Consider the following 16148-nt stretch of genomic DNA (forward strand, 5'->3'; position numbering starts at 1 on the left):
CTACCGATCGGTGCAAGATCAGCGTAAACCTTGGTTTCACCGCGTGAATGAGGTTTCTGCCGATCTGCCGCTAGAGTTCTAGCAATCAACTGGGAGAACATCTATATTAGGATTACCCTGCTGAACAAACGATATTCATACAGCTAGCAGGCACAAAACATGGAAAAGATGATGACCTAAGTTCAGTTAGACATCAAAGAAATCATGCATGACAACAAGATTATGTTCCAATATGTGCTAAGTTTAATATATGGTAAACAGAACAGCCTAATCTTTATCTAGTTTATAGGCCACTTGCAGATACATTAAGCCATCATCAAGATGCAACCAACTGATTTGTTATCATAGCTGTATCTCTTTAAGTAATAACCTCGAATTGTTTACTTACAATGTATATGTATATATAATATATATGTGTTTGTATGCATATATTGTATATAAACAGATCTGAAACAAATGAGAAGGTTCTTGTTGCAACTCCTGAAATTAAGACTAAACTAATTCACCTTTTTATGAAATACATAAAGAAACAGATGGCTGCTGACTAAACAGATACCAGGACTGGCAGAAGTTACATGGGAGCTGTGTGTGCTAGTCAGGGAGTCGTAGGTCCATATGTGAGTCTCACTTGAATATAATTTCAACAAGCTGTGGGAACCATTAAAAACATGCCCCACATTCTAACATTGACGTGTTTAAGCACTTAATTTGCAGCTTGTAGGAGACATTTGATGAATTGAGTAGGTCTTTAGTTCTGTAGGAAGCTGAGAGAAAATACTCTATTAATACAAAGGGTCATAATTTAATTACCTAAAATTTTTATTGTCCACATTAAATGTGAAACACAATCTCTGCTGCAACATGCTGATGTCAAACTTATCAGAGCAGATTTTCTGGCCCCCATCCCTGTGCCGAACAGGAACAGCACACTTAAACGGTGCATTGCTGCTCTCCAGGCCCAGGAGGGCAAGTATACCCTGTCACAGGCCATGAACATGGCACGGGTTTTAGGTCGGCAGGCCAGAGTTTCGACAGAAGGGAGAAAAAGTTTGAGGTAAGATTAGGCCTGCAGCCCTGTGTCAAGTCTCCAAAATCAGACTTGTTGGTTGCTGATTGAGATCGACAGCCTGAAGGCCACATTTGTATGCAAACATCCTGGAAGCAGTCAAGACCAGCATTTGATCATCTCTATTCTGCAATTGTTCTTATTACAACCAATGCGTATTAACTGACAGAACTTTATAAGTAAATAATTACTGTAAAACTACTTCACACTTGACCTTTTGAAAGCAATCAAATGTTAACGACAAAAAAATGAATGGGAGATTTTTAGAATCTCACTGCAGGTTTCGGATCTGGCCAGTAAGCTCTGGTTTCTTGTTTTAAGTATTAGGTTGCTAAGGATACCTGAGGGAAGGAACCTTTCAGTTGTATTGGTAAAGTTTATTAATTGACTCCACATAACACAGTTTATTACTTTTTCTCTGGACCTTTTTGCCTTGATTGGAATTGGATAATCAATACTTCATGGCAGGTTGGCAAACCTCTGGGGTAAGAATTGACCAGTATTTAATCTGTGCATTGATTTTTATCATCATTTCCTAGTCCTGGTACACAGCTTGCAGGGAATATTAACCAACCCTCCAAAGGTTGGCAGTAATGTTAGTCCGTGCAATGAGGTTATTATTGATTAACCCCAAAATCTCAATGTTGCAGAAAGCCAAGAAAAGAATGCAATCCCAAAATGAGATGCATCCTATAGTCTTTATGATCTTATTTACTACACAGACTTGTTTAACTCTCTGTCAGACAATATACGGATAATTCCTCTTTTGCAGCAGGTTCCTTTTTTTAAGGAGAAACTTATTTCTGTGAGTAATTGCTGATACCAGTGATATTTTCTACTAGTGTGCTGCGGTAGAACTTCACAAGCCAACCACCTCTCCATCTCAGTCAATCTAAGTCGTCTATTTTTTCCAACTCCTTTTTTAAAATCAGCATTAGCACTTCCTGTAGGCCTCGCGCTTAACTTCCTGTCACACTTTGGCCGTCACAGTTGAATAATGCGAAACAGGCTCGTAGCCAATTGGCAGCTCGCTTTTCTTTTCCATTGAAGCCAGTGAAGACAATTGGACGAGGTATAAACCAAGCTGCTGATTCGCTGTTGCATGTTTTCGAGCTAGCACCGAAGACCGTCTTCACCCCTCACACTTTAGTGCCTGCTCTGACTCACAGCGAGCAATGCCACGGGAGACCCGTTAGTCCATGCAAAAGTTTTGGGAGGATCCGTCACACTCCAGATGTCACAGCTCACCATGTCAAAAGTATGAAATGAAAGGGGAAGATAGACAGCTGCTTCTTGCTTAGGTCAATTAGGTTAATTGATTTTGTTGAGATACGTCTACAAAATGACCGGGAGACAGACAGTTACAAGCATCGGCAATCTGCAAACTTCCTTCACCACAGGAATTAATCTGCAATTGTCCAAAGGATTTTTACTGCAGAGTTCATGGTCTTAAAGGGACAGTCTATATTTAACACAGCTCTAGTTTAGCAGCAGATTAATACAGTATATTGTGCATCGAATGAAATAAATTCCTATCATTATAATACAGGAGATTGTCATCTAACCTCCCACAAGTGAGGCTACAGGAGTCTCAGTAATAGGAATAAATTACTTTATGATCTCATGTTGTTAAGCGGTGAATATTATTTTTTAAAAAGTAGCACCGTGAGTTTCAAAACTCTGCAGCCTGACTTATTAAGAATTCACAGTTTGTTACTTCATTCAGATAATCCTAGCTTCCTTATCATCTCAGAATATGCATTGGAACTGAATTAAAAAATGTTTACATGAGGAATAAATTTGATGCATCAGAAATTCTGTCCCAATTTATTCTCGGCAAATACAAGTCGGCAAACTTTAAATACACAGCAAAATAACTTGAAATTAATTTCTCCTAGGGCACCACCAGTTAGGTTTATTTTTTTTAAAGCAAAATGTCATTGATTTTTATGGAACGCAGCATCTATTAAAGCTCAGGTTTACCAGACTGGTTAGCCAGCAACCTCACAGGCCACTGCACCACGCCATGAGCCTGGAGACTGAAGCACGGATTTTAACTCCCGGCGGAAGTTGTGCAGTTGAGGGCCGAGGTGGTCAGGAAACCATCCGGCCCTCCGCAGCGTGAGGCAGGAGAGATTTTAACTCCCGGGCCTTATCTGCACAGGCACGGTCAGCCGCCTGCCCAAACATGGTGGGAAATGCTATCAGGTTGGTGGGCGGGAGCAGAATTTTGGACGGCAGGAGGCATTCAGATAAGTGCTTAGAAGGGGTGTCAGGAGGACATCACGGTTAGAGGGGGAGAGAAGCCCGGGGCAGACGATGCCCAAGATTTCCTTGTGGGTCTTGGAGGAGCACTTCTGATACTCTAGCCCACAAGGAAACAAAAAGTAAATAAAAATAACACATTTTACCGGACCTCTCCTGGCCTCCGATTCGCTTGTCGGCCTGGCGGAGAAACCAAAAATTGCTTTCCCTTCAGGCCTCAGGCTAAAGTTGCAGTCAGGCCCGATGACATACTCGGGGCCCCTACTGTGTACTTAAAGTTCGCCTCTGCTGCCTTCCATCCGGTGTCCCACTCACCTGTTCAAAACGCAAATCAAACTTCGAACCCATTCGAAGATTGGAGGAGATAAGTCTCTGTGTTCATTTTAACTGCCCGTCCGGCCGATTTCTGCCAGGCGGGTAGGGTTAACACTTGCTATCTGCAGCCCAATCTTGAATTCCAGCCTCAGTTGACCAGGTCAGTTGGACTTGCCAGGTTGTTAGGCAGGTTCTCAATTACAACATCTGCAGAGGTGAGGGGCCTAGTCAACAGCTAAAAATTGGCGGGGAGGGGGGGGCCGGCGCCTCCTCAGATTGGGTTTCACACCCCTACTGGTTGTTCACAGTAGGCAGCCGGATGCCATGGATAATTCCATGGACAGGGCCACTCCTTTCTCTCGTCCAGTTATGCCTGTTAGGAGGGCAACAACTAGACAAAAACATATATTTCTCAAATTCATGCTCTCTTCGGGCATTGTTAATATCCTCATTTGGAACCTTTACTTCAGGAGCACACAGGCACAAACTGGCTAGTTTCAAATCTGATGATTGCACAGTGGTTGGTCAATGCCATAATCTGACAGCTTGAACAGATGAAGCCGTAGTGACAGATAAATTCCGTGGCCGTGCTGAAAAGCTGCGTGCAGGCTGGAAGTCCCTGCTGTTACTAGTTGTTGCTTTCACACACAATGCTCTGTACTTATTCCTGGCTTCCTGATTTCCTTCCAATTAGGCCATCAAATCTGCTGCTTGACCGGAGCAACACAGACGTTACAGCGTTCCGCTCCGTGGGTGACTGGCTTGACGGTGTCCGGATGGGACAATACAAGGACAGCTTCACGGGGGCAGGGTACAGCGCCTGCAACATGGTGGCAAAATTGTCCTCAGAGTAAGATAATCTTTCACCTTCGGTGGCAGTACAATGTTTTGAAGAAGGTATACAAGCTGCAAAAATAAGCGCCAGGGTCCAGAAGTGACATTAGCACTGGAATGTGTGCATCCGACAGCTAGTGTCATTATTAACCTTGGATCCGCAAGCATCTTATCGCACTAACACCGAGATAATTATATCTTATTTCACCATAGAGGATTCCTATCTGCCTTTAACGATTGAAATGCTACAGAGGCAAACCAATGTCAATGCTTTTGGTTGTGCAGTGCTTGGAAAAAGTTGGAGTCACTTGGTGACTTGCTCATGTGACATCCTGTTTTAAAAAAAAAAAGCCCTGTCAGGTTTCCTGATCATTCAGCAGTAAATGGACTGGGTGAGGCAGCACTAAGTCGTATGAAAAGGAAGATTTCAGCTTTGATCGATAGTCTGTACTAAGTCTGAGCACTAGGGGCGTTACAATTGGCCATAGTGTTGTCAGGTTAGGGAAAGGAGTAACTGGTCAGGGTTCCTGCTGCTAATACTATCTAATGATTACCTACTGGATGTAAGCACTGGCCATTTCTAGGTGAACACCAATTTGGCTTCGGGCTGTTCTTTCTCACCCCTCGCACCTAAACAAGGACAGCCCATTTGCGCTCATTGTCCAGGCTGACATCTGTACAATGGTCACTTGGCTGAGGTTTGGAGACCTACTGTCATCCGTGGAGCCTCTTTGAGAATGTCACAAACAAATTAGATGATGGAGGTCTCAATGCTGTACCTTATTTGGAATTTGGAAAGATTCTGACAAGGTTCCACATGAAAGACTTCTAATTGAACTATTTGCCGTGGGAATCCAGGCTAGAACTAGATGAGAACCAATAGGAAACAGAGAGTATGTCAAACTGATTTGAATATTGAAACCAGCCGTGATCTGGTCAGTTTAACCGATAACCCTAAAATAGACAGAAAAGTAAAGATAGAAGACCGAATTGAATTTTGGCGGAGGACAGGCAAGCGGAGGGCAGAGTTTGCCTGCTGCCCGCCCATTCTTACTGGCATTGGGCCCACACCAGTTTAAGGGTGCAGACCTCACTTACTTGCCACCGGAGTGTTGCAAGCACCAAGTGACATCCCACAGCAGCTCGCCGGTTGTGTGGGAGGGCTGAAAATCCCCTGGCTCCCATGCTGAGTTTTCCGACAGTCAGAAGCTGAAGGGGGGGAAGCAATTATATGGGGGGGGCGGGGGGAGATCCCTAGGTCAGCCTGGCAGTAAGTCAAAGTTTTTTTTGTAAGCTCATCACAAAAAGAGAACTTGGGCATTTTCCGGGCTGTTTTCTGAATGGTCTTCAGTGATCCCGTTAAGGAACATTGGTTAGGCCGCTCACTATGTGGTACAAATAAATGGCAGAGTATGCACAGCACCAGCAGAAAAGCATTTTCCAATTCAAAATGAGACATCTTGTAGGATAAAGAAGCTCTTTTAAACCCTACTTACTGCCAGTTTGGTTTAGGACTATAAGGGTTCAGAAGGTATTTTTTTTAAAGCAATTAAACCTTTCGCTTCACAGAAGATAATGTCATGCTACATGTATTACATGAATGGGGATAACTCCAAATCTAATTTGAACTTCAGTGCAATGCTTTCACTGTACATATTTGTAGAAGAGTTATTTCAGCCTTGTGATAAATCTTTGCCTCAGTTGAGGCTGAACTTAAAGCTATGCTTTTGTATATGTTATTTATCTAATGTTATGAATCCTACTTAATTGTATTGCCCCTGTTTTATATGCACCTGATTCATTTTGTACCACGCTAACTTTATAAGTTTATGAATACCTTGAGTGCAAATATAGCATAAATGGGAATACTTGGAAGTACTTTGAAGTGATGAGCAACAAATGCATGATTTCCACCTAAGCCCAGAATTTGTGCAAGATTTTTTTTGTTCCACTATTGCAATAGCCCTCATTGTAATTGTGATAGTTTTGAATTCCATTCTCTTACTCCAATGTGTTCTACCGAATGGCATGAGCTGATGAATTCCCAGTCTCAGCCCTACCTCTGGGCCAGGTGCGGAGTGGACCTCGGGCAAATCCCAGCAGTGATGGAGGCAAATTCAAGGCAGGTCGGTCCAAACTACTCGTGTATAGCTGCAACAGCCTGGTACCGGGTGGTATTGGCAGAAGCCTGTTCTCCTGCATATACCCTCTTGGTTGCGGATGGCTTTTACCATATTTACCTGCGGAGGTGGCATTTTGGTAGCAGGCTATTGGCTACGGCCCCTGATGATATGACACTGTTCATTCAAAAACCTGAAGAGCTGTAACTTTTATAGGAGAGGGGGATGATAAAATAGACAAAGAAAAGCTTAGAATGATATAGTGGCTTCCATGACTCAGGAAGTCCCAAAGTGCTTTGTGGCCAATGAAGTGCTTTTGAAGTGTATTCACTGTTGTTTTGTAAGTACATAAACACACACAGAACTGCTATTCTACAGGTGTGCTGTAGAATCTTTCCTTTATTATCTGCCTTGCACTGTTTCTTCAATAATGCAGTCATGGGGCCAGGGCAGCTGTGCAGACCCGCAGAGGTATAAAGATAGTGCCCAGGCATTCACTATCAGTCAGTTCATGGTACTGGACCCCAGGGCTTTGTAACTCTGAAAAGAAACCCCCAAATGGCACAGGTCGCACAGTCACTGCTGTGAAAAGCATTAGCCGACTGAACAATACGTCTCAGTAATAAATATAAACTGAAATAGAGAAGCCAGTGTTTTTAACTGAACATAAAGCTCCCGAGCCTTTGTGGGTTTGGGCTATCTTTGCTTGTCAATGCATTCTTTTTGAATCTTTGATTTTCTTACCATTTTCTGCTTCCCTGGCATCTTAATCTGCCAATTAAATCTGCCTTGCAAACCATCAGACTTGATTTTACCATAAATGTTGATATGTTTAGTAGTAAAAGCCAACACTCTAACTGACAGCAACTATCAAATACACTATTTTAACTTAAGAACATAAGAAATAGGAGCAGGAGTAGGCCATTTGGCCCCTCGAGCCTGCTCTGCCATTCAATAAGATCATAGAAACATAGAAAATAGGTGCAGCAGTAGGCCATTCGGTCCTTCGAGCCTACACCACCATTTAATATGATCATGGCTGATCATGCAACTTCAGTACCCCATTCCTGCTTTCTCTCCATACCCCTTGATCCCTTTAGCCGTAAGGGCCACATCTAACTCCCTTTTGAATATATCTAACAAACTGGTCTCAACAGCTTTCTGTGGTAGAGAATTCCACATGCTCACAACTCTCTGAGTGAAGAAGTTTCTCCTCATCTCGGTCCTAAATGGCTTACCCCTTATCCTTAGACTGTGACCCCTGGTTCTGGACTTCCCCAACATTGGGAACATTCTTCCTGCATCTAACCTGTCCAATCCCGTCAGAATTTTATATGGCTCTAAGTGTGGTCTCGCCAATGCCCTGTACAGTTGTAGCAAGGTTTCCCTACTGTTATACTGCATTTGCCTTGCTAACTTTTTGTGTTTCATGTGTGAGGACACCCATATTCCTCTGTCCCGCAGCATTCTGTAGTCTCTCTCCATTTAAATAATATTCTGCTTTTCTATTCTTCCTACCAAAGTGGATAATCTCACATGTTCCCACAATACTCCATCTGATAAATTTTTGTTCACTCACGTAACCTATTTATATCCCTTTGCAAGCTCTTTGTGTCCTTCTCACAACTTGCTTTTCCACCTATCTTTGTATCGTCAGCAAATTTGGCAATATTACACTCAGTCCCTCATCCAAGTCATTAATATAGAGTGTAAACAGTTGAGTAAATAGTTAACATTTGATTAGCCTTTTCTCTATCCATTTTGAAGGCCGAGCCTCATTAACATAGGATCAGTGGCCTATTGGCAGACAATGAATGTCCCTAGACAGCCCGTCGGCTCTGGGTCACCACAACATTGAATGGCCTGGTTAGTTTCCAGGTCTAGAAAAGGTAGGTTCTGGGGAGGAGGGGGGTGTCCATTCTGGAGAAAGGGGGAGTGGCGGGGAAGAAGCCCATTTGTGGAGTTTGGAGGACCACAATTGCTACTCCCAACCCCACACAAATAAACTAAAATTTACTTTGTGGCTTCCTCTTTGGTTGGACCACCAGTTGAAAGTGTACAGACTGTGCATGGCCCATGCTTTACCCAGCTGAGTCCTACAATGGCATTTAGGACCCTGATTCGCCTAATGAAAGGGCCTACCACCTGACTCGGGCGGGCACTCCAACATCCCAGCAGGAGACTCTTGAGAATACAGTTGGGCCTCACCGTTGGCAGGAATGGGGCAGTGAATTTTATCCCACCATTTTCAGGGCAATACTATCCCAGTTTCCGCCGGGCGGGAGGCCTCAAAATCTCCCCCATTGCGTCGGATGTAGAAGCCCCTCTGAACCAATTCTCCCAAAGGCACCATCAACACTGCCGCTGGTTAAGAATGTTCTAAATAAGTCCATCACTTTCTCCTTCTCTTTTGTTTCTCCTCGAGAGGCTAATGGCATCAGATTAAAATTGAGGGATCTAAAAAGCTTAACAAATCGAACAAAAAAATAAATTATACAGTGGATTCTAGATAATCATGTACTCGATTCAATCATAAGTTTCAGTGTATTGAAACATTGCCCATTGTCTCCCTCTGCACCTAAATCCAGATCCAAACATAACATTAAATAGATAATCTCAACCCAACCATGAAATGTTTCCCATTTTTAATACTCAGTAGGCAGGAGATAGTTAATCCACTACCAGACTTCACTCGAGAGCACAGGCGCATTTCAGAATTCTAATCATCTTTGTGTACTTTTTTGAGTTTACATTTGTTGTTGAATTTGTTTGGACTGAGTTGTTGCACAAATGCTGAAAAATGGCTGTGGTAGAATTTGCTATTTTCTCTATACCCAAATCCAACGATCAAGTTTATTGGTGAACTGATGAATTGTTTATCAGGATCCCGAGGCATGAGGAAATGGTACTTTTCATTATATGTACGGAACATTAGATATCAATGAAATAGAATCACTTGCTAAGTGCAAGTCATAAAACCTGCCCAACATTTAGTGCTGACTGCTTAATGCAATCACTCAGTTAAGAGATTTAAATTGGCTCTAAGTCCAGACTATTCTCTTAAAATAAATCATCATCTCACCAACATTCGTAAAATACTATGACAGTTCAAAAGTCACTTGTTGAATCAGAAGGGCTTTTGTAACCAGGTCCTCAGGGCAGCAACGTATTAATTAAGTGGCCAGTTAAAATTGCTGTAGAGGACTTTATGCTCCATTCCCGCTGCCATCCCGTCAGCCACCATGTTTTTTAGCCAGCTGACAAATCCAGGTTTTGGAGGCAATTTGGGTCCCAACGTGATTTTAATGCACAATCCCTAAAGTCCCATCCAGCGCCCAATCTGCTGGTGATACCTAGAGGGATTGGTCTCACAGAGGCACTGAGGCAGTATTTAAGGGGCTACCCAACTGCAGTTAATTGGATCATAGAATCTGTGTGCCATTGTACTGTTTGGATGCCAGTTTCCAGCTCCCAGATCACTTCTTTCTCACATTTCCTTGCCTTACTTACCCTCAGTAATCTCTGTCAGCTTATCATGGGGGATATTATTGCCGGTTTCATTTGGATGAAGGAACACTTACAGGAAGAGGAGCAGTGGCACCTTCAGCAACCAGCGGCAATAGCTGCTGCACCAATCAGAACACAGCAAGTGAGGGGGCTGCTCGTAGGAGGCTCTACCCAGCATGCAGTGTGTACAGGCCAAGAGTTAGTTTCTTGGCTTATAGTCTCCTTTCGTATAGGAAGGTTTCCCAACTCTACTGCTCCTACGAGGTGCTCCCCTAGTGGCCTCAGCAAATCTGTTGGAAGCCTTCTGCTGCTCTTATTGGGACCCTCGAGAATCTCGTGGCCAGTGAATTCTGGAATGTTAAAGCCTGTGAGGGTCCGGTTACATTGTTACACCTTGGCAGCTGCTGCCAGGGCAGTCTGGCCCAGCTGACCTGTTAGCACCATGCTGGGTACTTGTTGATAGGGTGGCTTGGGGCTCATCACTTGCACAGATCTGTGGATCTAAAGTAACTCTTTTTGAAAGAGCCTATCTATTAGGTCCAAGGTGGATACATGTCTCTCCAAAATGGAGCCCGGAGCCGATAAAGCGGCTGCAAAGGGCCGAAGACACTGACTCCTGTTGTGAGGGCCTGACTGCAGCATCCCTGGGGCTAGCTGGACTTGCCAAGGTAGACAGCAGGGTGCCGATGCTGCGTGAGATAAAACCACATAGGCTGGGAGCTCATTTCTCTGTACTTTCAGCCCGAGTGCTGAAAACCCTTAGCAGGCCTTGGAATACCTGCTATAACTCCCTTGTGAGAGGCAAACACTTCTTTTTGCAGCTGGGTTTCTGAAGTCCTCAGTTCGGTCCAGCTGAGCAGATCAAGGAGAAGAGCGTACCCTCCAACGAGCTCTCCCTGCCACCTGTACCAGCTGTCGCTCACTCGTGCTGGGCACTTCGCCAAGTGCTGCAGCCCATCAATCATATCAAAATGAGGCCCGGGAGTTAAAAAACACCTTATGCTAGCAACATCATGTGGGCTTCATATTCACCTAGGCCCCCTGCCTGATTCCTGCCCAGAGTTAAAATCAGAGCTATAGATTTGAAAAGTTTGAAATACTGATTCTAGCTTTTGTATTTTTATTGCTGGACGCAGCTTGTCTGAGACCGAATGCCATCAATAGAGGTTTGATCATTGCTTGGTGAAATTTGGTGCAAACTGAAGACCCATGTTAAGCTGCTAAAACATTGAATATTAAAATGTTATAAACACTACTGTGGCCAGAATGACTGATTCCTCCCAATTGCATTAAAAGAGGCTGCTTTCAGGTGCTTTACAGTAGCATTGCTGTAATAGCCTGTTGTACAGAATCAAAAATAGTTTATTTTCCTTCAGTAATACAGGCAACATCAAATTTAAACAAAGAGATTATGCTTTTGTGTTTTCACTGAATGAGCTAGCTCTTTGGCTCACTGAGGAAATAATACGGGCAGCTCAGTGAATTGAAGGCTTAATTCCCATTTGGGGGATTTTCAAAATGGTCCTGGAGATGGAATTGTGCAGCAACTCATGTCATAGGGATTATTGAAGTACCCACTAGATAACAACCACATTCATACTGAAAGAATACGCACACACATGCTGAGATACTAATCTTTACTTGCGATAAGCTGAATCAAAAAATATTGTCATAAAATAAAATTTGATAAGCACAAAATAGTCACCTATTGCATGTATTCAAGTTCAGTGTCAGATTTGTTTGAATAGGCAAGTGATAGATTTAGTTTCCAAAACTACAGCCATGGGAAAAATAAATATGGGTAAGCATCTCCTAGGTGTACAAAAATGATAAACCTGGTTTAAAAAATGAAGAGAAAATCTTCACCTCTTTTTTAAAAAAAACTATTGCAGATTAATCTATCTTGATGGTTTAAAAAAAAGTTTCTGAACACCCAACAATTTAATTGTCTAACTGATAAAGGGGAGAAAAAAAGGCAAATGGGTCTTGACCAAGCATGTTCAAAACAGGAAGTGCCTGCTACTGTACCTAACAACTTCTGATTGAGGGCGAGAGCTCACAAAGGGACTCCTGGGAGTTTACTGCAGTGCCAAATGTTCCCCTTGGCAGGAATAAACACTGCTGTTGGAAATTAAGAATTATAAACAGAGATGGAAATCGGAAACTTGTCTCTTTGGGCCAAGAATGAACAGTTTGGGTTTTGTCCCTGTCTGCGACCAGGCAACAACAGGCTCATATCAGCTGCTCCAAGCTGCAGTATATTAAACTGAAGCAATCCTTTCCAATCTGGCTAAAACTACAGAGTTTGTTTTTAATAAAGAATCCAATTACAGTATTAGCAAGAGAGAAGTCATACAAAAAACATGCATAACTTGTGAAATTACCGGGATAAGTCAGGTTTGAAAATGGTGATTATTATTTTTTTCTGCTTATTTGCAAGAAGGTTCCTTGTGTCTCTTTCTTTCTTGCTTTTTCTTCTTTTACAATTTTATTAAGCTCATTATTTTCAGGGAATGGCATTCTTCCCATTTCAGGCACATGGTGTCAGCACTTCCAGGTCAGGTATAGCGCAGCCAGATACAGAGTAAACCTACATCCACTCTGCCCCAGCAATGTACCTCAGCCTCAACCTCAAAAAGAGCATCCCTAATGCAACTATGGGCAGGGCCGAATTAAGGGCCTGATGGGCCTGGGGCAAACTGATCCCAATGGGCCTGTAGTTACGTTTGTTCATGTTCATTACATTAAGTATATGATTTTGATTCTATGAAAGCATAGGCCAGTTTATTCAACAATGAAAGCATATATTCTGTATCAAGTAGATATATATTCTGGTTCTGGTAACATTGCAATACCAGATTCCTACACATATATACGGTCTTGTTTATCCTCTCTTATTGTCTATTCTATTTAGCCTATTTGGGAGGACTTATATTTATTTTCCTACATTTATTTGGTGGGCCTATGTTCATTTGGTCTAGGGCTACAGCCCCATCCCCCCCATGGTTAATTCTCCCCTGCCCGGCGGATATTTTTTCCTTTTCCCACACCGGCCATTCTATGAGCTTTCTAAGTGAGAATGTCAATTGGTGCTGAATTCAGGACAGTTTTGTGCTGTACGCCCATGCCCACTGGGATTGAGATGGCCCAAACTCATTTCACACTGGACGCTTATAGCCAACAGAGGAGACTTGCATTCCATCCATCTGACTCCCAGAGATGAAGGGCCACTATCTCCCCCGTTGCGCCACCAAGTACCCCCTCCCCTTTTCATATTTCACCTGATGCTGACCCATACCACACAAAAATGGTTATGTTCTTGTCAACTGCTTTAATGTATTTACCCAAAGTATTCTAAAGCATGACAGAGAGCAGTTCAGAACTGTTGAGTTGGAATTTGTTAGGCATGTGTCAAAGATGTTCTGAAACCAACTGGGCCTTCGGAGAAATTGCCCATTGGCTCATGGTGGATGCATTTCTTGGGGTGGTGCTGAGTCATACAGACAAGGAAGTTCCCAGTTTCACCGCTGGTCTCTACTGAGTTATCTGATCTCAGCCAGAGGTGGTGACACTACAATTGTTCTCAGTGTCCCTGGGCTAGTGCAGGAGTCCTGCCCCTAATTGCTAACCATTGACTCCTGCTGAAATGGCATCGTATATGGATATTTGGTAAGGCCAAGATTAGGCTAAGCTGCGGTGGCGCCCCACAATCGATAATCCCGCTGACGCTGTCGAGGTTCATACGTAAAGAGTAGCCACTTGGGTGTAGCCACAGTCCCTTCACATTCCACCATGTATCTATTAAAACAAAAGAAAATGAAACCACTTTAGCTTCCAAGGCATCCAGCAGTTGCAAACGGCAGCGAAACAGTGACCGCCCCATCGATGTCCAAGACCTGCCTGATGTGATTCTCCGGCTGGCCTGTAAATGGGCATCTACCAGTCCCACCTTAAACAGGCGAGAGGCTCTTTGCCAATCAGGGCTATAAGACCCATTAGCAATTTTCAAGGACAAATGGAGCGAGTGAGCACTGTGTTGCTGGAGGCTGCTCCAACAATGTTTTTTTTTGGATGGGGGGATTTTTGTGGGACCAGGAGGAGCAGGAATGCACCATTAAAATTAGTTAATGCTACCGTGCTGTAAAAGCATTGAAATCATTGTCATATTTATGAGCCACGTGTATGTGTGAAATCGCTTTACAAATTTACACGTAACCAAACCAAGATGATTGGCTTTTTCAGTCTCCATATGGTCACATCTTCTACATGTACCTCAATCTATAATGTGTGTTTTTCTATGTGTTACATTGTCATAGATCAAAATGCTGAAGGGGAGTCCCCACCTGCTTTTGCTATTGGCTTCCAAAATTACAAAGTACAACTGCTCTTCAAATGGGTCAGCGTTTCTGATTTAAAAAAAAATACATTTAAAGGAGGATGTAATAAAACAAATCATTTCAATTTTCATTGGTCTGCTTTTCCGTAACAGTAGATGGCAGGCTGTGGACAGTACAATCGGGCAAAAACACCGGAAGAAATCTGCTTCAGTTCGTTTAGGCTGAGGTGAAACTGTTATGAAATGACCTCCAAAAGGGAAACTCACAGCTCCTGCTTTTACAGTGTGTGTTAGTCTTTGGAGTTCTGCTGTCACTTTTAAGTTTGTGTGCCCCCGAAACCGCTTTGTCTCAACATGAAAGTGGCAATATAACTGGACCCTTAGGATTGTGCTATGAGGCAAAGGAGGTTTGAAATGGAAGGAATGTATACAGCGACAGACATGTATCTTTTGTTTGAGTTGTGGATTTAGCAATTCTGAGCAAAAAAAGGGAATGACTTTTTAAAACAAATCATTTTTGTTGTGTCTTTTTTTTCAGTGATATAATGAAGCTAGGAGTTACTCTTTCTGGGCATCAGAAAAAGATAGTGAGCAGCATTAAGCAACTGGAAGCACACACAAAGAACGGTCCGGTCCCAGTGTAAACTTCAAGCCAAGTCTTTGTGCGTCAGACTGCAGTGCAAGAGGGATTTGACCAATGAGAATGACACCGCAGTGATCTGGCGACTGATAATACTATAGTGACCACGTAGAAATGGGAAACCCGGTTTGGTCAGTTATGTGGTGCGTGAAAGACTTTCAAACTCTAAGCGTAAATGCCTTAAAATAAAGGAACGATGGCTCGGTTTTCTACCTTTTTTATATATTTAAAAAAAGGTGGTATCGTTAAGTATTATTTATGACGGTAAGGAAATGAAAATCTCAAAACCTTTCAGAGTGCAGGCAGCAGAAGAAATCTAATTAAAATCTGCCATGGGAAAGAAAGGAATTCCTTTTTGTTTTAAGTAAAAGAAAAATATTCTAGTTAGGGAGATAAATGAACTTTTGGACAGTGGTAAGCCGATCTATGAGTTAGAAGCAACAGAAATGGTGCAAGTGTGAGTGTGGCTTTCAGTTTTTAAATTGGTTAAATTATTTCCTAAAATAAGCCCCATAAAATTTGGTTTCTCACGGTAAATGGAAAGTTTAATGAATATCTTACAGCATTATGTCTTAAACAATTTAGAGAGCATATTTTAGACGTTGCTGTCAGTGAAGCCCCCCCCCCACCAACTTTTCCTATTGTTCTGCCATGTTGGAGTATGCACAGATGATCATTAAACATTAGCCTCTACAAGGTAACCCAATTTCACCTATTAAAATGTTAATTCATTTTTCAAAAATGATCTGTTTCCCCCACAGTATTGAAAATTTTGTGAAATATGTATTATCTACATTAAATTTTTTATCTATTTTTGTCACAACATCTTGCCATTGCTCTTGTATTATGATGTCTACATTACTATCACACACATGCACATCACAGTACGGCAGCTGAAGTGTTTGAATATTTACCCGATAAATGTCATCTGTATAGCTGTGACAGTTTAATTTCTTCGGCTTGGCTTGGTAGGCTCATACACACAAGTTCATTGCATTCTTGTGCACTTCTTTCTACTAATCCTCTCTGGACTGATGGAGTATTTATTTTGTACCGTGTCCAAAA

The 16148-nt window shown here is 42.5% G+C and overlaps 1 protein-coding gene across 2 annotated transcripts in view; it reads left to right on the plus strand.

Moving 5' to 3' along the window:
• Positions 1-15834, plus strand: part of epha3 (eph receptor A3) — a 274879-nt gene extending 259045 nt beyond the window's left edge. For both annotated transcript variants that reach the window (XM_070893735.1, XM_070893737.1), the window contains exons 16-17: positions 4341-4496; positions 14982-15834. In XM_070893735.1, coding sequence (XP_070749836.1) covers positions 4341-4496; positions 14982-15087 — 262 coding nt within the window. In that variant the 3' untranslated portion in view covers positions 15088-15834. The remainder of the gene's footprint in view (positions 1-4340; positions 4497-14981) is intronic.
• The last annotated feature ends 314 nt before the right edge of the window (positions 15835-16148 follow it).

Source organism: Pristiophorus japonicus, chromosome 11 (genome assembly GCF_044704955.1).
Source record: "Pristiophorus japonicus isolate sPriJap1 chromosome 11, sPriJap1.hap1, whole genome shotgun sequence".
Classification (NCBI taxonomy): Eukaryota; Metazoa; Chordata; class Chondrichthyes; family Pristiophoridae; genus Pristiophorus; species Pristiophorus japonicus.